General features: G+C 24.7%; 1 protein-coding gene across 4 annotated transcripts in view; it reads left to right on the top strand.

Annotated features, from left to right (window-relative positions):
- The window catches only part of LOC111425015 (insulin-like growth factor 1 receptor), a 137,222-nt gene that overhangs the window by 50,601 nt on the left and 64,183 nt on the right, over nt 1-22,438 (top strand). The window contains exon 1 of one of the 4 annotated variants that reach the window (XM_023058766.2): nt 11,461-11,879. The exons of the other annotated variants lie outside the window; for them this stretch is intronic. Within the exon in view, the coding sequence (XP_022914534.2) occupies nt 11,496-11,879 (384 nt within the window). The 5' untranslated portion in view covers nt 11,461-11,495. Of the gene's footprint in view, nt 1-11,460; nt 11,880-22,438 lie in introns of those variants that run through there. 4 annotated transcript variants of the gene reach the window in all.

The following is a 22,438-nucleotide window of genomic DNA, read 5'->3' as shown; positions in this document are numbered from 1 at the left end:
ATTTCTTATTCGATTCTTATGAAACTACCATAACTTGTAAATAAAACTATGTACTTTTTAATAGAGTAATCAGTTTTTGAATATTGCCATTAGTTGTTGAGATTTCAGTCTCTAAATTGAATCATTATTGATCAATTTCTTAAATTCAAGAAATGTTAATGGTTATTTTTAAAACAGTCTGCAAAATCGACTTCTATGTTTGGAGTTATGAAACTACCACAGCTTGTAGAGAAAACTATGTACTTTTTAATAAAGCAATCAGTTTTTAAAAATTCCAATTAGTTCTTGAGATATAAACCTTTGCACTTAATCATTTTTATTAATTTTGAAAGTTAACACATTTTCTTGGTTATCTTTAAAAATCTGGGAAAAATTGATTTCTTATTCGATTCTTATGAAACTACCATAACTTGTAAATAAAACTATGTACTTTTTAATAGAGTAATCAGTTTTTGAATATTCCCATTAGTTTTTGAGATATAAGATTCTAAATTGACTCATTATTTATCAATTTCTTAAATTCAACAAATTTTCACGGTTATTTTTAAAACAGTCTGAGAAATCGACTTGTATGTTTGGAGTTATGAAACTACCACAGCTTGTAAAGAAAACTATGTACTTTTTAACAACGCAATCAGTTTTTCAAAATTCCAATTAATTCTTGAGATATAAACCTTTACACTTAATCGTTTTTGATCAATTCTGAATGTTAACATATTTTCTCGACTCTGTTTAAAAATCTGGGAAAAATCGATCTCTGATTTAATTTTTATGAAACTACCATAACTCGTAAACAAAACCATGTACTTTTTAATAAAGTAATTAGTTTTTGAATATTCCCATTAGTACTTGAGATATAACTCTCTAAATTGAATCATTATTGATCAATTTTTTAAATTCAACAGTTTTTGACGGTTATTTTTAAAACAGTCTGAGAAATCGACTTCTTTGTTTGGAGTTATGAAATTACCACAGCTCGTAAAGAAATCTATGTACTTTTTAATAAATCAATCAGTTTTTGAAAATTCCAATTAGTTCTTTAGATATAAACCTTTACACTTAATCGTTTTTTATCAATTTTGTAAGTTAACACATTTTCTCGGTTATCTTTAAAAATCTGAGAAAAATCCATTTCTTATTTAATTTTTATGAAACCACCATAACTTGTAAATAAAACTATGTACTTTTTAATAAAGTAATCAATTTTTGAATATTCCCATTAGTTCTTGAGATATAAGTCTCTAAAGTGAATCATTATTGATGAATTTTTTAAATTCATCAGATTTTCACGGTTATCTTTAAGACAGTCTGAGAAATCGACTTCTTTGTTAGGATTTATGAAACTATCATAACTTGTAAACAAAACTATGTACTTTTTAATGAAGCAATCAGTTTTTGAAAATTCCAATTAGTTCTTTAGATATAAACTTTTGCACTTAATCATTTTTATTAATTTTGAAAGTTAACACATTTCCTTGGTTATCTTTAAAAATCTGGGAAAAATTGATTTCTTATTTGATTTTTATGAAACTACCATAACTTGTAAATAAAACTATGTACTTTTTAATAGAGTAATCAGTTTTTGAATAATCCCATTAGTTCTTGAGATATAACTCTCTAAATTGAATCATTATTGATCAATTTTTTAAAATCGACAGATTTTCACGGTTATTTTTAAAATAGTCTGAAAAATCGGCCTCTATGTTTGGAGTTATGACACTACCATAGCTTGTAAAGAAAACTATGTACTTTTAAATAAAGCAATCAGTTTTTAAAAATTCCAATTAGTTCTTGAGATATAAACCTTTGCACTTAATCAATTTTGAATGCTAACACATTTTCTCGGCTATGTTTAAAAATCTGGCAAAAATCGATTTCTTATTTAATTTTTATGAAACCAACATAACTTGTAAATAAAACTATGTATTTTTGAATAAAATAATCAGTTTTTGAATATTCCATTTAGTTCTTAAGATATAAGTCGCTAACTTGAATCATTATTGATAAATTTTTAAAATTTAATAGATTCTTAGAATTTATGTTACTTAATTGTAAGGAACGCTGTGTAGTTTTTAATACAAAAAATAGTTGATGAAAATTGCACGTTATACATGAATCGAATGAATTCCCTGGCGAAGTATTAAACGTGTCGAGGACGTAAAAAGTGCAACAAAGTTACTCTCGATGCGTCAACCAATTACTGAGGATATAAACGGACCTTCAACAGATCTCACTGAAATATAAAAAATTAGTTGACGTATAAAATATTTTCCTTGAAGTTTCCACAAATAACTCAGGTAACCAGGAAGTTTACTCGGTTAATTTTAACCAACAAGCTGCGTATCCCTTAATTAATATAAGAAAAATAAGCATGCAAATGGTTAAATTAGGTATCGAAATTTACATAAAATCCTAATTTATTTTCAGATACCTTAGAATATTTTTTAATAGAAAGACCAACCGGTGTTAAATTAAACCTTGATATTTCGTAACGTTATTTATAAATCCATTGTGGTAAACCAATTAATACAGTCGTAAACTTTGTTTAGCTGTTCGAAGAGAACTATTGGAATGTCAATAAAATTTAGGTGTGTGTATTTACAATTGCATATTTGCTACGCTTGTATAATTAACTTACACATAAAAAAATTGAACATAAAATAATAGTGTTTTTAGAGAATCACATTAATGTTACCTATTTCGGCGAATAATTGGATTAAAATCCATTGGCAATAATCAAACTCGCTCTGCTTCCCTGATATGCTCCGAAACTGTAGTTTCAGATACATCCATTTTCGAACTTTGAAATTGGGTCAATGTAATAACGCTTTTAACACCTGTTCGAGCAGAAACGATTATTGTTATACATGGATCAAGAAACTTTTCATACACAACACATCCTTAAAACTTAAAATGAGATGTTCATAAATTCGGTGAAGAAAAATAAATAACTTGAAATTCTGAAATATGTGCCATACAATATTCAGACAGACTCGTTTCTTCCAAGGTTCATTCACATAACGTAATAAATTGTAACGGTGTTTTCTTCTTGAGCAAGCCCGCCTTGTATGTAATGGATGGTATTTTTTAATTTTTTTTCTAAATTCAATGTCATAGGTTAGCACTGCGACAGTAGCTTTATAAAGATTACCATAAAGATAAAGAATTTAACGATAAAATGAGCGCGTACGTGGAATATAAACAAGCGTTGTTAAAAAATTAATGAGATGTACAAGGTGTTTAAACATATTAAAAATTCACTAAAAATTATGAAAAATTGATTTTTTATTTAATTTTTATGAAACTATCACAACTTGTATACAAAACTATGTCCTTTTTAATAAAATAGTCAGTTTTTAAATATCGCATTTAGTTCTTGAGATATAGGCATTATTCATCAATTTTTTGAATTTAACAAATTTTTATGGTTATCTTTAAGAAAGTCTGACAATTCGACTTCTGTCTTTGGATTTATGAAACTAACACAACTTGTAAAGAAAATTATGTAGTTTTTAATAAAACCATCAGTTTTTGAAAATTCCTATTAGTTCTTGAGATATAAACCCTTGCACTTAATCATTTTTTATCAATTTTGAAACTCAACACATTTTCTTGGCTATCTTTAAATATCTGGGAAAAATCGATTTCTTATTTGATTTTTATGAAACTACCATAACTTGTAAATAAAACTATGTACTTTTTAATAGAGTAATCAGTTTTTGAATATCGCATTTAGTTCTTAAGATATAAGCTTCTGAATTGAATTATTATTCATAGATTTTTTAAATTTAGCAGATTTTCACCGTTATCTTTATGTAAGTCTGAGAAATCGAGTTCTTTGATAGAGTAATCCGTTTTTGAATATTCCCATTAGTTGTTGAGATTTCAGTCTCTAAATTGAATCATTATTGATCAATTTCTTAAATACAAGAAATTTTCACGGTTATTTTTAAAACAGTCTGCAAAATCGACTTCTATGTTTGGAGTTATGAAACTACCACAGCTTGTAGAGAAAACTATGTACTTTTTAATAAAGCAATCAGTTTTTAAAAATTCCAATTAGTTCTTGAGATATAAATCTTTGCACTTAATCATTTTTATTAATTTTGAAAGTTAACACATTTTCTTGGTTATCTTTAAAAATCTGGGAAAAATTGATTTCTTATTTGATTCTTATGAAACTGCCACAACTTGTAAATAAAACTATGTACTTTTTAATAGAGTAATCAGTTTTTGAATATCGCATTTAGTTCTTAAGATATAAGCTTCTGAATTGAATTATTATTCATAGAATTTTTAAATTTAGCAGATTTTCACCGTTATCTTTATGTAAGTCTGAGAAATCGAGTTCTTTGATAGAGTAATCCGTTTTTGAATATTCCCATTAGTTGTTGAGATTTCAGTCTCTAAATTGAATCATTATTGATCAATTTCTTAAATACAAGAAATTTTCACGGTTATTTTTAAAACAGTCTGCAAAATCGACTTCTATGTTTGGAGTTATGAAACTACCACAGCTTGTAGAGAAAACTATGTACTTTTTAATAAAGCAATCAGTTTTTAAAAATTCCAATTAGTTCTTGAGATATAAATCTTTGCACTTAATCATTTTTATTAATTTTGAAAGTTAACACATTTTCTTGGTTATCTTTAAAAATCTGGGAAAAATTGATTTCTTATTTGATTCTTATGAAACTGCCACAACTTGTAAATAAAACTATGTACTTTTTAATGAAGTAGTCAGTTTTTCAATATCGCGTTTCCTGCTTAAGATATATGCGTTTGAATTGCATCATTATTCATAAATTGTTTTGAATTTAGAGTTTTTCATCGTTATATTTAAGAAAGTCTGAGACATCGAGTTCTTTGTTTGGATTTATGAAACTAACACAACTTGTAAAGAAAATTATGTAGTTTTTAATAAAACCATCAGTTTTTGAAAATTCCTATTAGTTCTTGAGATATAAACCCTTGCACTTAATCATTTTTTATCAATTTTGAAACTCAACACATTTTCTTGGCTATCTTTAAAAATCTGGGAAAAATCGATTTCTTATTTAATTTTTATGAAACTACCACAACTTGTAAATAAAACTATGTACTTTTTAATGAAGTAGTCAGTTTTTCAATATCGCATTTCCTTCTTAAAATATAAGCGTTTGAATTGAATCATTATTCATAAATTTTTTGAATTTAGCAAATTTTCATTGTTATCTTTAAGAAAGTCTGATAAATCGAGTTCTTTGTTTGGAATTACGAAACTGTCACAACTTGTAAATAAAACTATGTAGTTTTTAATAAAACCATCAGTTTTTGAAAATTCCTATTAGTTCTTGAGATATAAACCGTTGCACTTAATCGTTTTTTATCAATTTTGAAACTCAACACATTTTCTTGGCTATCTTTAAAAATCTGGGAAAAATCGATTTCTTATTTAATTTTTATGAAATTACCACAACTTGTAAATAAAACTATGTACTTTTTAATGAAGTAGTCAGTTTTTCAATATCGCATTTCCTTCTTAAAATATAAGCGTTTGAATTGAATTATTATTCATAAATTTTTTGAATTTAGCAGATTTTCACCGTTATCTTTATGTAAGTCTGAGAAATCGAGTTCTTTGTTTGGAATTATGAAACTATCACAACTTGTAAAGAAAATGATGTACTTTTTAATAAAACCATCAGTTTTTGAAAATTCCTATTAGTTCTTGAGGTATAAACCCTTGCACTTAATCGTTTTTTATCAAATTTGAAACTCAACACATTTTCTTGGCTATCTTTAAAAATCTGGGAAAAATCAATTTCTTATTTAATTTTTATAAAACTACCATAACTTGTAAATAAAAGTGTGTACTTTTTAATGAAGTAGTCAGTTTTTGAATATCGCATTTCCTTCTTAAGATATAAGCGTTTGAATTGAATCATTATTCATAAATTTTTTTGAACTTTGCAGTTTTTCATCGTTATATTTAAGAAAGTCTGAGAAATCGAGTTCTTTGTTTGGAATTACGAAACTGTCACAACTTGTAAATAAAACTATGTAGTTTTTAATAAAACCATCAGTTTTTCAAAATTTCAATTAGTTCTTGAGATATAAACTTTTGCACTTAATCATTTTATATCAATTTTGAAAATTAAGAAATTTTTTCAGCTATCTTTAAAAATCTGGGAAAAATCGATTTCTTATTTAATGTTTATGAAACTACCACATCTTATAAATAAAACTATGTACTTTTTAATAAAGTGGTCAGTTTTTGAATATCACATTTAGTTCTTGAGATATAAGCGTTTGAATTGAATCCTTATTCATAAATTTTTTGAATTTAGCAATTTTTCACCGTTGTCTTTAAGAAAGTCTGAGAAATCGAGTTCTTTGTTTGGAATTATGAAACTATCACAACTTGTAAATAAAACTATGTAGTTTTTAATAAAACCACCAGTTTTTCAAAATTTCAATTAGTTCTTGAGATATAAACCTTTGCACTTAATCGTTTTTTATTTATTTTGAAACTATACACATTTTCTCCGCTATCTTTAAAAATCTGGGAAAAATCGATTTCTTATTTGATTTTCATGAAACTACCACAACTTGTAAATAAAACTATGTACTTTTTAATAGAGTAATCAGTTTTTAAATATCGCATTTAGTTCTTAAGATATAAGCTTCTGAATTGAATTATTATTCATAAATTTTTTGAATTTAGCATATTTTCACCGTTATCTTTATGTAAGTCTGAGAAATCGAGTTCTTTGTTTGCAATTACGAAACTGTCACAACTTGTAAATAAAACTATGTAGTTTTTAATAAAACCATCAGTTTTTGAAAATTCTTATTAGTTCTTAAGATATAAACCCTTGCACTTAATCGTTTTTTATCAAATTTGAAACTCAACACATTTTCTCCGCTATCTTTAAAAATCTGGGAAAAATCGATTTCTTATTTAATTTTTATAAAACTACCATAACTTGTAAATAAAGCTGTGTATTTTTTAATGAAGTAGTCAGTTTTTGAATATCGCATTTACTTCTTAAGATATAAGCGTTTGAATTGAATCATTATTCATAAATTTTTTTGAATTTGGCAGTTTTTCATCGTTATATTTAAGAAAGTCTGAGAAATCGAGTTTTTTGTTTGGATTTATGAAACTAACACAACTTGTAAAGAAAATTATGTAGTTTTTAATAAAACCATCAGTTTTTGAAAATTCCTATTAGTTCTTGAGATATAAACCGTTGCACTTAATCGTTTTTTATCAATTTTGAAACTCAACACATTTTCTTGGCTATATTTAAAAATCTAGGAAAAATCGATTTCTCATTTAATTTTCATGAAACTACCATAACTTGTTAATAAAACTATGTACTTTTTAATAGAGTAATCAGTTTTTGAATATCGCATTTAGTTCTTAAGATATAAGCTTTTGAATTGAATCATCAATCATAAATTTTTTGAATTTAGCAAATTTTCATTGTTATCTTTAAGAAAGTCTGAGAAATCGAGTTCTTTGTTTGGAATTACGAAACTGTCACAACTTGTAAATAAAACTATGTAGTTTTTAATAAAACCATCAGTTTTTGAAAATTCCTATTAGTTCTTGACATATAAACCTTTGAACTTAATCGTTTTTTATCAATTTTGAAGCTATACACATTTTCTCGGCTATATTTAAAAATCTGGGAAAAATCGATTTCTTATTTAATTTTTATAAAACTACCATAACTTGTAAATAAAACTGTATACTTTTTAATGAAGTAATCAGTTTTTGAATATCACATCTCCTTCTTAAGATATAAGCGTTTGAATTGAATCATCAATCATAAATTTTTTGAATTTAGCAAATTTTCATTGTTATCTTTAAGAATGTCTGAGAAATCGAGTTCTTTGTTTGGAATTACGAAACTGTCACAACTTGTAAATAAAACTATGTAGTTTTTAATAAAACCATCAGTTTTTCAAAATTTCAATTAGTTCTTGAGATATAAACCTTTGCATTTAATCATTTTTATTAATTTTGAAAGTTAACACATTTTCTTGGTTATCTTTAAAAATCTGGGAAAAATTGATTTCTTATTTGATTCTTATGAAACTGCCACAACTTGTAAATAAAACTATGTACTTTTTAATAGAGTAATCAGTTTTTGAATATCGCATTTAGTTCTTAAGATATAAGCTTCTGAATTGAATTATTATTCATAAATTTTTTGAATTTAGCATATTTTCACCGTTATCTTTATGTAAGTCTGAGAAATCGAGTTCTTTGTTTGCAATTACGAAACTGTCACAACTTGTAAATAAAACTATGTAGTTTTTAATAAAACCATCAGTTTTTGAAAATTCTTATTAGTTCTTAAGATATAAACCCTTGCACTTAATCGTTTTTTATCAAATTTGAAACTCAACACATTTTCTCCGCTATCTTTAAAAATCTGGGAAAAATCGATTTCTTATTTAATTTTTATAAAACTACCATAACTTGTAAATAAAGCTGTGTATTTTTTAATGAAGTAGTCAGTTTTTGAATATCGCATTTACTTCTTAAGATATAAGCGTTTGAATTGAATCATTATTCATAAATTTTTTTGAATTTGGCAGTTTTTCATCGTTATATTTAAGAAAGTCTGAGAAATCGAGTTTTTTGTTTGGATTTATGAAACTAACACAACTTGTAAAGAAAATTATGTAGTTTTTAATAAAACCATCAGTTTTTGAAAATTCCTATTAGTTCTTGAGATATAAACCGTTGCACTTAATCGTTTTTTATCAATTTTGAAACTCAACACATTTTCTTGGCTATATTTAAAAATCTAGGAAAAATCGATTTCTCATTTAATTTTCATGAAACTACCATAACTTGTTAATAAAACTATGTACTTTTTAATAGAGTAATCAGTTTTTGAATATCGCATTTAGTTCTTAAGATATAAGCTTTTGAATTGAATCATCAATCATAAATTTTTTGAATTTAGCAAATTTTCATTGTTATCTTTAAGAAAGTCTGAGAAATCGAGTTCTTTGTTTGGAATTACGAAACTGTCACAACTTGTAAATAAAACTATGTAGTTTTTAATAAAACCATCAGTTTTTGAAAATTCCTATTAGTTCTTGACATATAAACCTTTGAACTTAATCGTTTTTTATCAATTTTGAAGCTATACACATTTTCTCGGCTATATTTAAAAATCTGGGAAAAATCGATTTCTTATTTAATTTTTATAAAACTACCATAACTTGTAAATAAAACTGTATACTTTTTAATGAAGTAATCAGTTTTTGAATATCACATCTCCTTCTTAAGATATAAGCGTTTGAATTGAATCATCAATCATAAATTTTTTGAATTTAGCAAATTTTCATTGTTATCTTTAAGAATGTCTGAGAAATCGAGTTCTTTGTTTGGAATTACGAAACTGTCACAACTTGTAAATAAAACTATGTAGTTTTTAATAAAACCATCAGTTTTTCAAAATTTCAATTAGTTCTTGAGATATAAACCTTTGCATTTAATCATTTTATATCAATTTTGAAAATTAAGACTTTTTTCGGCTATCTTTAAAAATCTGGGAAAAATCGATTTCTTATTTAATGTTCATGAAACTACCACATCTTATAAATAAAACTATGTACTTTTTAATAAAGTAATCAGTTTTTGAATATCACATTTAGTTCTTGAGATATAAGCGTTTGAATTGAATCCTTATTCATAAATTTTTTGAATTTAGCAGTTTTTCACCGTTATCTTTAAGAAAGTCTGAGAAATCGAGTCCTTTGTTTGGAATTATGAAACTATCATAACTTGTAAATAAAACTATGCAGTTTTTAATAAAATCATCAGTTTTTCAAAATTTCAATTAGTTCTAGAGATACAAACCTTTGCACTTAATCGTTTTTTATCAATTTTGAGACTATACACATTTTCTCCGCTATCTTTAAAAATCTGGAAAAAATCGATTTCTTATTTGATTTTTATGAAACTACCATAACTTGTAAATAAAACTATGTACTTTTTAATAAAGTAATCAATTTTTGAATATCGCATTTAGTTCTTAAGATATAAGTATTTGAAATGAACCATTATTCATACATTTTTTTGAATTTGGCAGTGTTTCATCGTTATATTTAAGAAAGTCTGAGAAATCGAGTTCTTTGTTTGGATTTATGAAACTAACACAACTTGTAAAGAAAATTATGTAGTTTTTAATAAAACCATCAGTTTTTGAAAATTCCTATTAGTTCTTGAGATATAAACCCTTGCACTTAATCGTTTTTATATCAATTTTGAAACTAAACACATTTTCTTGGCTATCTTTAAAAATCTGGGAAAAATCGATTTCTTATTTAATTTTTATGAAACTTCTACAACTTGTAACCAAATTTATGTACTTTTTAATAGAGTAATCAGCTTTTGAATATCGCATTTAGTTCTTAAGATATAAGCTTCTGAATTGAATTATTATTCATAAACTTTTTGAATTTAGCAGATTTTCACCGTTATCTTTATGTAAGTCCGAGAAATCGAGTTCTTTGTTTGGAATTATGAAAAAAACTATGTAGTTTTTAATAAAACCATCAGTTTTTCAAAATTTCAATTAGTTCTTGAGATATAAACTTTTGCACTTAATCATTTTATATCAATTTTGAAAATTAAGACATTTTTTCATCTATCTTTAAAAATCTGGGAAAAATCGATTTCTTATTTAATGTTTATGAAACTATCACATCTTATAAATAAAACTATGTACTTTTTAATAAAGTAATCAGTTTTTGAATATCACATTTAGTTCTTGAGATATAAGCGTTTGAATTGAATCATTATTCACAAATTTTTTGAATTTATCAGCTTTTCAACGTTATCTTTAAGAAAGTGTGAGAAATCGAGTTCCTTTTTGGGATTTATGAAACTATCACAACTTGTAAAGAAAACTATGCAGTTTTTAATAAAACCATCAGTTTTTGAAATTTTGTAATTAGTTTTTGAGATATAAACTTTTGAATTGAATATCTTTTTGTATTAATAAAGTGTAAAGAGTAATTAAATGTAAATGTAATTGAATCACTCTATATACATAAGTATACAAACAATAAATTTAAAAATAATGCGTACTAAATTTTAATTGTGAGCACTTCAGTTGGTTATCAACAATTTAAAAATAAATTTATTGAAGATATAAACTTGTCAGAACGTGCTATATATGTACAACACAATTTTTACTGATACAGAAAACGTTAAAATTGTTGTGTTGGCAAAAATCGTATCCACTAAGTTTTTTGAAATAGTTTACACCTGCTCAAAACAACCAATAACGAACAGTCAGCATAAAATACAAGAATATTGATTTAATTAGTTGGTGTCGATTTCGTTGAATCAACGAAGAATTTCGCATATCCTATCGAAATTGCAAGCAAAGCTATCGATATCTCTACATAGAAATACTTGCGAAAACATCGCAACTTCAGTCACAAGTCGAACAGCACGCGAAAAGCATGTGTCCATAATGTGCATATTTAATTTCGGTCTTTGTGCGTTATTATTGTGCGCTTTTTTACCATTAATAAGTTGTTCATTGGTGATGGCCAGACCGAAATATTGTCACGACGTGAAAATTCGTTATAAAATAACGAATCTTATTGAGGAATTGCGGGGTTGTGAAGTGATAGTTGGAGATTTAGAGATCGTTCTTATCGATAAAGCGACCTCGGATGATTATAATGGAATTTCATTTCCGGAGTTACGAGAGATTACCGGCATTATGATTATTTATCGAGTTCATGGATTAACTAGTTTAGGAAAGCTTTTTCCGAATTTAAAGTTTATCCACGGACAACATTTGTTTCATCGCTTCGCTTTGATCATACACAAAACACCGGATTTAACTCAGGTTGGTGAGAATCAAATTTTAATTTAAATTAAATTTAATATTAGTTTTTAAATTCGTAATAATAATAAATAAGAAGAAATGACCTTCGAATGAATTAGTTAGTATGTGATAAACAAGAGTAAACAAAATCGTGTGTATGTTATTCAAATGCAATTAAAGATTTATCTAAAATTGTACCACGAACTACTTTGTAATGGAATTATCAAATGTTATTATTAAAAGATTTCCAAAATTGATTCAATTTAATTCTTTTTGTTATGTTGACACTTTTCCTAAGTAAACAAGTTTATTCAAAACCTGCACATCTGGAGATCACATTTTAACATTTATTTATATCTCTGTTTACGTATTCTTTCGTTAATTAATTCAAATTGTATTTATGTAAATGTCGTTTTAATCGAAATTCGCGAATAACACAAGTTATTATCTAGAATTACCTCAAAATAGCCTGCAATTTACCTTAGGTAAGATGTAACCTATAATTTAATCATAAAAACTAAAATTATTGGTTATATGTAAATGAATCTATCAAGTTATCTCGTATTACAAGTTTAACGCAACAAACAGGTTTGGTTTATGGATTAAATTTTCGTGATACTACGAAATTTCTATATCCATTGAAAATACATATCATGTGGCTTTGAAGATAAATTAAATTAATTAACAAATTTTGTTTTAATAAGTTTGCTTTTGTATTAGGTTTCCCCACAATATTAGCAATGTTTAATTTATATTAAGAATTTGTAATATATTAAATATGATTTGTTATTTTTGAGATTATCCTGGGAGCATTAAAAGAAAGACATAATTTAAGACAAAATTTAATTACTAACTTTGATAAATCATTGTAACCAAAATAATGAAAATTAAAAATTCATTCTTGGTATATTAAAACTACATTAAATTGGCTTTAAAATGCTTTTTATTTCAACATGATATCTCGCTTAGTTTTTGAGATACGATTGATTTCTCCTAATATTATGATTAGCATGCAAAGTTGGATTAAAAAAATCATTACAACGAAGATTATGGGAAATAAGAAATTATTTTTGATATGATAAATCTTGATTAAATTTGTGTTAAAATGCTTCATATTTCATTGAGATATCTCATATTGTTTTTGAGATAGGACTCTTTTAATTTTGATCTCTCAATTTTTAACAAGTATTAATAAACAGGGTTTGATTTAAAAAATCATTTGAACCAAATTAATGAAAATTAAAAATTCATTCTTGGTACATTAAAACTATATTAAATTATCTTTAAAATGCTATATATTTCATCATGATATCTCGCTTAGTTTTTGAGATACGATTATTTAAAATTTTGATTTCTCCTAATATTATGATTAGCATGCAGAGTTGTATTAAAAAAATCATTACAACGAAGATTATTGGAAATAAGAAATTATTTTTGATATGATTAATCTTGATTAAATTTGTGTTAAAATGCTTCATATTTCATTGAGATACCTCATATTGTTTTTGAGATAGGACTCTTTTAATTTTGATCTTTTCGCTCAATTTTTAACAAGTATTAATAAACAAGGTTTAATTTAAAAAATCATTTGAACCAAATTAATGAAAATTAAAAAATCATTCTTACTACATTAAAACAACATTAAATTGTCTTTAAAATGCTATATATTTCATCATGATATCTCGTTTAGTTTTTGAGATACGATTATTTAAAATTTTGATTTCTAAAAATGTTATGACTAGCATGCAGAGTTGGATTAAAAAAATCCTTACAATGAAGATTATGGGAAATAAGAAATTATTTTTGATATGATTAATCTTGATTAAATTTGTGTTAAAATGCTTCATATTTCATTGAGATATCTCATATTGTTTTTGAGATAGGACTCTTTTAATTTTGGTCTTTTCGCTCAATTTTTAACAAGTATTAATAAACAGGGTTTGATTTAAAAAATCATTTGAACCAAATTAATGAAAATTAAAAATTTATTCTCACTACATTAAAACAATATTGAATTGTCTTTAAAATGCTATATATTTCATCATGATATCTCGCTTAGTTTTTGAGATACGATTATTTAAAATTTTGATTTCTCCTAATATTATGATTAGCATGCAGAGTTGGATTAAAAAAATCGTTACAATGAAGATTATTGGAAATAAGAAATTATTTTTGACATGATTAATCTTGATTAAATTTGTGTTAAAATGCTTCATATTTCATTGAGATATCTCATATTGTTTTTGAGATAGGACTCTTTTAATTTTGGTCTTTTCTCTCAATCTTTAACAAGTATTAATAAACAAGGTTTAATTTAAAAAATAATATGAACCAAATTAAAACAACATTAAATTGTCTTTAAAATGCTATATATTTCATCATGATATCTCGCTTAGTTTTTGAGATACGATTATTTAAAATTTTGATTTCTCCTAATATTATGATTAGTATGCAGAGTTGGATTAAAAAAATCGTTACAACGAAGATTATTGGAAATAAGAAATTATTTTTGATATGATAAATCTTGATTAAATTTGTGTTAAAATGCTTCATATTTCATTGAGATATCTCATATTGTTTTTGAGATAGGACTCTTTTAATTTTGGTCTTTTCGCTCAATTTTTAACAAGTATTAATAAACAGGGTTTAATTTAAAAAATCATTTGAACCAAATTAATGAAAATTAAAAATTCATTCTTGGTGCTTTAAAATAACATTAAATTGTCTTTAAAATGCTTTTTATTTCATTATGATATCTCGCTTAGTTTTTGAGATACGATTATTTAAAATTTTGATTTCTCCTAATATTATGATTAGCATGCAGAGTTGGATTAAAAAAATCGTTACAACGAAGATTATTGGAAATAAGAAATTATTTTTGATATGATAAATCTTGATTAAATTTGTGTTAAAATGCTTCATATTTCATTGAGATATCTCATATTGTTTTTGAGATAGGACTCTTTTAATTTTGATCTTTTCGCTCAATTTTTAACAAGTATTAATAAACAGGGTTTGATTTAAAAAATCATTTAAACCAAATTAAAGAAAATTAAAAATTCATTCTTGGTATATTAAAACTACATTAAATTGGCTTTAAAATGCTTTTTATTTCATTATGATATCTCGCTTAGTTTTTGAGATACGATTATTTAAAATTTTAATTTCTCCAAATATTATGTTTAGCATGCAGAGTTGTATTAAAAAAATCGTTACAATGAAGATTATGGGAAATAAGAAATTATTTTTGATATGATAAATCTTGATTAAATTTGTGTTAAAATGCTTCATATTTCATTGAGATATCTCATATTGTTTTTGAGATAGGACTCTTTTAATTTTGGTCTTTTCGCTCAATTTTTAACAAGTATTAATAAACAAGGTTTAATTCAAAAAATCATTTGAACCAAATTAATGAAAATTAAAAATTCATTCTTGGTGCATTAAAACTACATTAAATTGGCTTTAAAATGCTTTTTATTTCATCATGATATCTCGCTTAGTTTTTGAGATACGATTATTTAAAATTTTGATTTCTCCTAATATTATGATTAGCATGCAGAGTTGGATTAAAAAAATCGTTACAATGAAGATTATTGGAAATAAGAAATTATTTTTGACATGATAAATCTTGATTAAATTTGTGTTAAAATGCCACATATTTCATTGAGATATCTCATATTGTTTTTGAGATAGGACTCTTTTAATTTTGGTCTTTTCGCTCAATTTTTAACAAGTATTAATAAACAGGGTTTGATTTAAAAAATAATATGAACCGAATTAATGAAAATTAAAAATTTATTCTTACTACATTAAAACAACATTAAATTGTCTTTAAAATGCTATATATTTCATTATGATATATCGCTTGGTTTTTGAGATACGATTATTTAAAATTTTAATTTCTCCAAATATTGTGACTAACATGCAGAGTTGGATTAAAAAAATCGTTACAACGAAGATTATTGGAAATAAGAAATTATTTTTGATATGATAAATCTTGATTAAATTTGTGTTAAAATGCTTCATATTTCATTGAGATATCTCATATTGTTTTTGAGATAGGACTCTTTTAATTTTGGTCTTTTCGCTCAATTTTTAACAAGTATTAATAAACAAGGTTTAATTTAAAAAATCATTTGAACCAAATTAATGAAAATTAAAAAATGATTCTTACTACATTAAAGCAACACTAAATTGTCTTTAAAATGCTATATATTTCATCATGATATCTCGCTTAGTTTTTGAGATACGATTATTTAAAATTTTAATTTCTCCAAATATTATGTTTAGCATGCAGAGTTGGATTAAAAAAATCGTTACAACGAAGATTATGGGAAATAAGAAATTATTTTTGATATGATAAATCTTGATTAAATTTGTGTTAAAATGCTTCATATTTCATTGATATATTTCATATTGTTTTTGAGATAGGACTCTTTTAATTTTGGTCTTTTCGCTCAATTTTTAACAAATATTAATAAACAAGGTTTAATTTAAAAAATCATTTGAACCAAATTAATGAAAATTAAAAATTCATTCTTGGTACATTAAAACTATAATAAATTATCTTTAAAATGGTATATATTTCATCATGATATCTCGCTTAGTTTTTGAGATACGATTACTTAAAATTTTAATTTCTCCAAATATTATGTTTAGCATGCAGAGTTGGATTAAAAAAATCGTTACAATGAAGATTATTGGAAATAAAAAATTATTTTTGATATGATAAATCTTGATTAAATTTGTGTTAAAATGCTTCATATTTCATTGAGATATCTCATATTGTTTTTGAGATAGGAACTTTTAATTTTGGTCTTTTCGTTCAATTTTTAACAAGTATTAATAAACAGGGTTTGATTTAAAAAAATCATTTGAACCAAATTAATGAAAATTAAAAAATCATTCTTACTACATTAAAACTACATTAAATTGTCTTTAAAATACTATATATTTCATCAAGATATCTCGCTTAGTTTTTGAGATACGATTATTTAAAATTTTGATTTCTCCTAATATTATGATTAGCATGAAGAGTTGGATTAAAAAAATCCTTACAATGAAGATTATGGGAAATAAAAAATTATTTTTGACATGATTAATCTTGATTAAATTTGTGTTAAAATGCTTCATATTTCATTGAGATATCTCATATTGTTTTTGAGATAGGACTCTTTTAATTTTGGTATTTTCGCTCAATTTTTAACAAGTAATAATAAACAAGGTTTAATTTAAAAAATAATATGAACTTAAAAATTTATTCTTACAACATTAAAGCAACATTAAATTGTCTTTAAAATGCTATATATTTCATCATGATATCTCGCTTAGTTTTTGAGATACGATTATTTAAAATTTTGATTTCTCCTAATATTATGATTAGCATGCAGAGTTGGATTAAAAAAATCATTACAACGAAGATTATGGAAAATAAGAAATTATTTTTGATATGATAAATCTTGATTAAATTTGTGTTAAAATGCTTCATATTTCATTGAGATATCTCATATTGTTTTTGAGATAGGACTCTTTTAATTTTGATCTTTTCGCTCAATTTTTAACAAGTATTAATAAACAGGGTTTGATTTAAAAAATAATATGAACCAAATTAATGAAAATTAAAAAATCATTCTTCGTACATTAAAACTACATTAAATTGTCTTTAAAATGCTTTTTATTTCAACATGATATCTCGCTTAGTTTTTGAGATACGATTATTTAAAATTTTGATTTCTCCAAATATTATGATTAGCGTGGAGAGTTGGATTAAAAAAATCATTACAAAGAAGATTATGGATAATAAGAAATTATTTTTGATATGATAAATCTTGATTAAATTCATGTTAAAATGCTACATATTTCATTGAGATATCTCACATACTTTTTAAGATAGGAGTCTTTTAATTTTAGTCTTTTCGCTCAATTTTTAACAAATATTAATAAACAAGGTTTGATTTAAAAAATCATTTGAACCAATTTAATGAAAATTAAAAATTCATTCTTCGTACATTAAAACTACATTAAATTGTCTTTAAAATGCTTTTTATTTCATTATGATATCTCGCTTAGTTTTTGAGATACGATTATTTAAAATTTTGATTTCTCCTAATATTATGATTAGCATGCAGAGTTGGATTAAAAAAATCGTTACAATGAAGATTATGGGAAATAAGAAATTATTTTTGATATGATAAATCTTGATTAAATTTGTGTTAAAATGCTACATATTTCATTGAGATATCTCATATTGTTTTTGAGATAGGACTCTTTTAATTTTGATCTTTTCGCAAAATTTTTAACAAGTATTAATAAACAGGGTTTGATTTAAAAAATCATTTGAATCAAATTAATGAAAATTAAAAATTTATTCTTACTAAATTAAAACAACATTAAATTGTCTTTAAAATGCTATATATTTCATCATGATATCTCGCTTAGTTTTTGAGATACGATTATTTAAAATTTTGATTTCTCCTAATATTATGATTAGCATGCAAAGTTGGATTAAAAAAATCGTTACAAAGAAGATTATGGGAAATAAGAAATTATTTTTGATATGATAAATCTTGATTAAATTTGTGTTAAAATGCTTCATATTTCATTGAGATATCTCATATTGTTTTTGAGATAGGACTCTTTTAATTTTGATCTTTTCGCTCAATTTTTAACAAGTATTAATAAACAGGGTTTGATTTAAAAAATCATTTGAACCAAATTAATGAAAATTAAAAATTCATTCTTGGTGCATTAAAACTACATTAAATTGTCTTTAAAATGCTTTTTATTTCAACATGATATCTCGCTTAGTTTTTGAGATATGTTTATTTAAAATTTTGATTTGTCCTAATATTATGATTAGCATGCAGAGTTGGATTAAAAAAATCGTTACAACGAAGATTATGGGAAATAAGAAATTATTTTTGATATGATAAATCTTGATTAAATTTGTGTTAAAATGCTTCATATTTCATTGAGATATCTCATATTGTTTTTGAGATAGGACTCTTTTCATTTTAATCTTTTCGCTCAATTTTTAACAAATATTAATAAACAAGGTTTAATTTAAAAAATCATTTGAACCAAATTAATAAAAATTAAAAATTTATTCTTACTAAATTAAAACAACATTAAATTGTCTTTAAAATACTATATATTTCATCATGATATCTCGCTTAGTTTTTGAGATACAATTATTTAAAATTTTGATTTCTCCTAATATTATGATTAGCATGCAGAGTTGGATTAAAAAAATCGTTACAACGAAGATTATGGGAAATAAGAAATTATATTTGATATGATAAATCTTGATTAAATTTGTGTTAAAATGCTCCATATTTCATTGAGATATCTCATATTGTTTTTGAGATAGGACTCTTTTAATTTTGGTCTTTTCGCTCAATTTTTAACAAGTATTAATAAACAAGGTTTGATTTAAAAAATCATTTGAACCAAATTAATGAAAATTAAAAATTTATTCTTACTACATTAAAACAACATTAAATTCTCTTTAAAATGCTATATATTTCATCATGATATCTCGATTAGTTTTTGAGATATCCCCTAAAAATAAAATTTAAATTTGGTATTCATGACTAACCTTGGGTTAAACGAGTTTTCCTCATCAAGTGCTTTCCGATAAAGCTTTGAAATATTTACACGTGCAGAGGGATTAAGTAATTATCCACTTCTATTTCTGTGTTAATTTTAATTGATAAGAATTAAATCCGTTTTTTATCCTGTAATTTCGTAGTTATTTTAATTTCCACCTGAGTAATTATTTAATTAACCCAATTATTCTGATTCATGTGTTTTCATGTGCGTTAATACTATTTTAATTACAGTGTTTTTTTACATAATGTATGTTAAAAATTTTCCAAATTCGCATTCTTTCAATGACGAACGTATTTTTTTTTGATTTATAAATATGGCTAATTAAATAGAAGATATTTTACAAATTGATTCAATAAATTTTAATTAAAGGAACATGATATTCTTATTGCGCTACTTGCCATTAACTTAATGGTGGTGGGATAAATTATGTTAAAACCTATTTGCTGTGGTATAAAAAAAATAAACAACTTCATTTCAATGTTTTTTTGTGCATTTTAATTTAGTTTATTCAATGTTTACATTAAGAATTTCTTTTGAATTCGCTTATAAGCTGCAAAACGCAAAGTCATCGATCGGTCAACGACTTTAGAAAAAAGTGCAGCAGCCGTTGGTATCTTATTACACTGAACACGCGTTATAAGTGCAATAATAACTCAAATTTTAATTTATACACGCAATAGTGGTTTGCAAGCAACAAAAAAATTATTTTTACACAACTTATTACCTTCTTGGCAACATAAAGAAACAACAAATGGTTTGTTAAGTACACAACGTAGCTGTTGATGCCAAATTTACAAAAGTGAATTTTTAGATTCTTTGTTTACTTAAATTTTTTTAAAACCAAACATAACTATGATTAAAAGTGAGGTTATATTTGCAAATAAAAAATAATCTTTTATTACATAATTCGACCTTGTTTATAACGATATAAAAACAGGTCAAAGTTATTTTTAGGTGATAATTAAAACGAGCTGATAAAATTAATAAATAAATATAATTTCATTTTTACTTTAATAAAATGGTTTAATTATTTTCGTTATATTAATAAAAGTGTTTTAATAATTTATTCATTTTGACAAGCGAGGCTTGCGAATGTCTTCGGTACAACTTGGTATGAAAATCCCATAAGAAAAGCTCCCAGAAAGGTTGTTGTAAAAGTTGGATTACAATGTTTAAAATTAACGTGGCCGTGTGTTAAACAACACATCTGACAATTTAAGGTATCCAGAACCGATTGAATTGGAGCAACAAATCTTTGCATCGTTTGATCTGTATTCATTTTCATCAACATTCTTACGTACATCATGATAAAAAATCCAATTAGAAAAATAACGGTTTCGTTCAAACGCTTTATGGCCCATCCAAATATAGTTCCAATAAAAGCCCCAACAAAAAACGATGTTAAGGAAGGTGGTTGAACGTACGCTTCATTTTCTTGAGGAGGGATGACATCATCTAAGAATTTTAAACATGGATTATACATTTGTGTGGCAAGTTTCAAAACATTTTTATTCTATTAATCACTTTTAATTTTGACCAATTTGAGTTACGTTATAATTATGACATTGAAAATGTCATTGTTTGTATTTCAAATATTATTTTCACATATCATGGGTATTATCAAGATGTCTAAAATCGAAGTACTTTGCAAGTCGTTGAACGTTTTTAAGGAAAAAAGGTACTCTTTATTAAAAGTTCTAGATCTAACCGTTCTTTAGATAAAAAGGATTTTGTGCTAAAGATACTGAAAATTAAAAGATTTCGGGTTATTTTCACTTTGCACCCAACAATATCTACTATACTGATTTTATGATAATTTTAAATACATTTTTGAATTAATTGAGGTATTTTACACAAAAAAGTACTTTTAGTAAAAGTTGCTAACATCTACCGTTCTTGAGATAAAAAACATTTTGTACTAAAAACATAAAAAACTACGAAATTTTAATATAGCTTTATTTAATAACCTGTAACATTTACACCGCTCATTATATAATAATTACAAGTACATTTTTGGATTCCTCGAACAGTTTTAAAGAAAAAGGGACTCTTTATTAAAAGTTCTAATACTAACCGCTCTTTAGATAAAAAGGATTTTGTGCTAAAGCTACCGAAAATTATAAGATTTCGGGTTATTTTCATTTTGCACCCAACAATATCTACTATACTGATTTTATGATAATTTTAAATACATTTTTGAATTAATTAAGGTATTTTACACAAGAAAGTACTTTTAGTAAAAGTTGCTAACATCTACCGTTCTTGAGATAAAAAATATTTTGTACTAAAAACATCAAAAAACACGAAATTTTAATATAGCTTTATTTAATAACCTGTAACATCTACACCGCTCATTATATAATAATTACAAGTACATTTTTGGATTCCTCGAACATTTTTAAGGAAAAAAGGTACTCTTTATTAAAAGTTCTAATACTAACCGTTCTTTAGATAAAAAGGATTTTGTGCTAAAGATATTGAAAATTAAAAGATTTCGGGTTATTTTCACTTTGCACCCAACAATATCTACTATACTGATTTTGTGATAATTTTAAATACATTTTTGAATTAATTGAGGTATTTTACACAAAAAAGTACTTTTAGTAAAAATTGCTAACATTTACCGTTCTTGAGATAAAAAATATTTTGTACTAAAAACATCAAAAACCACGAAATTTTAATATAGCTTTATTTAATAACCTGTAACATCCATACCGTTCATTATATAATAATTACAAGTACATTTTTGGATTCCTCGAACAGTTTTAAAGAAAAAGGGACTCTTTATTAAACGTTGTAATACTAACCGTTCTTTAGATAAAAAGGATTTTGTGCTAAAGATACTGAAAATTATAAGATTTCGGGTTATTTTCACTTTGCACCCAACAATATCTACTATACTGATTTTGTGATAATTTTAAATACATTTTTGAATTAATTGAGGTATTTTACACAAAAAAGTACTT

Source organism: Onthophagus taurus, chromosome 11 (genome assembly GCF_036711975.1).
Source record: "Onthophagus taurus isolate NC chromosome 11, IU_Otau_3.0, whole genome shotgun sequence".
Lineage (NCBI taxonomy): Eukaryota > Metazoa > Arthropoda > Insecta > Coleoptera > Scarabaeidae > Onthophagus > Onthophagus taurus.
Note: the sequence above shows the minus strand (reverse complement) of the source record. Positions and strands in the feature narration are given on the sequence as shown.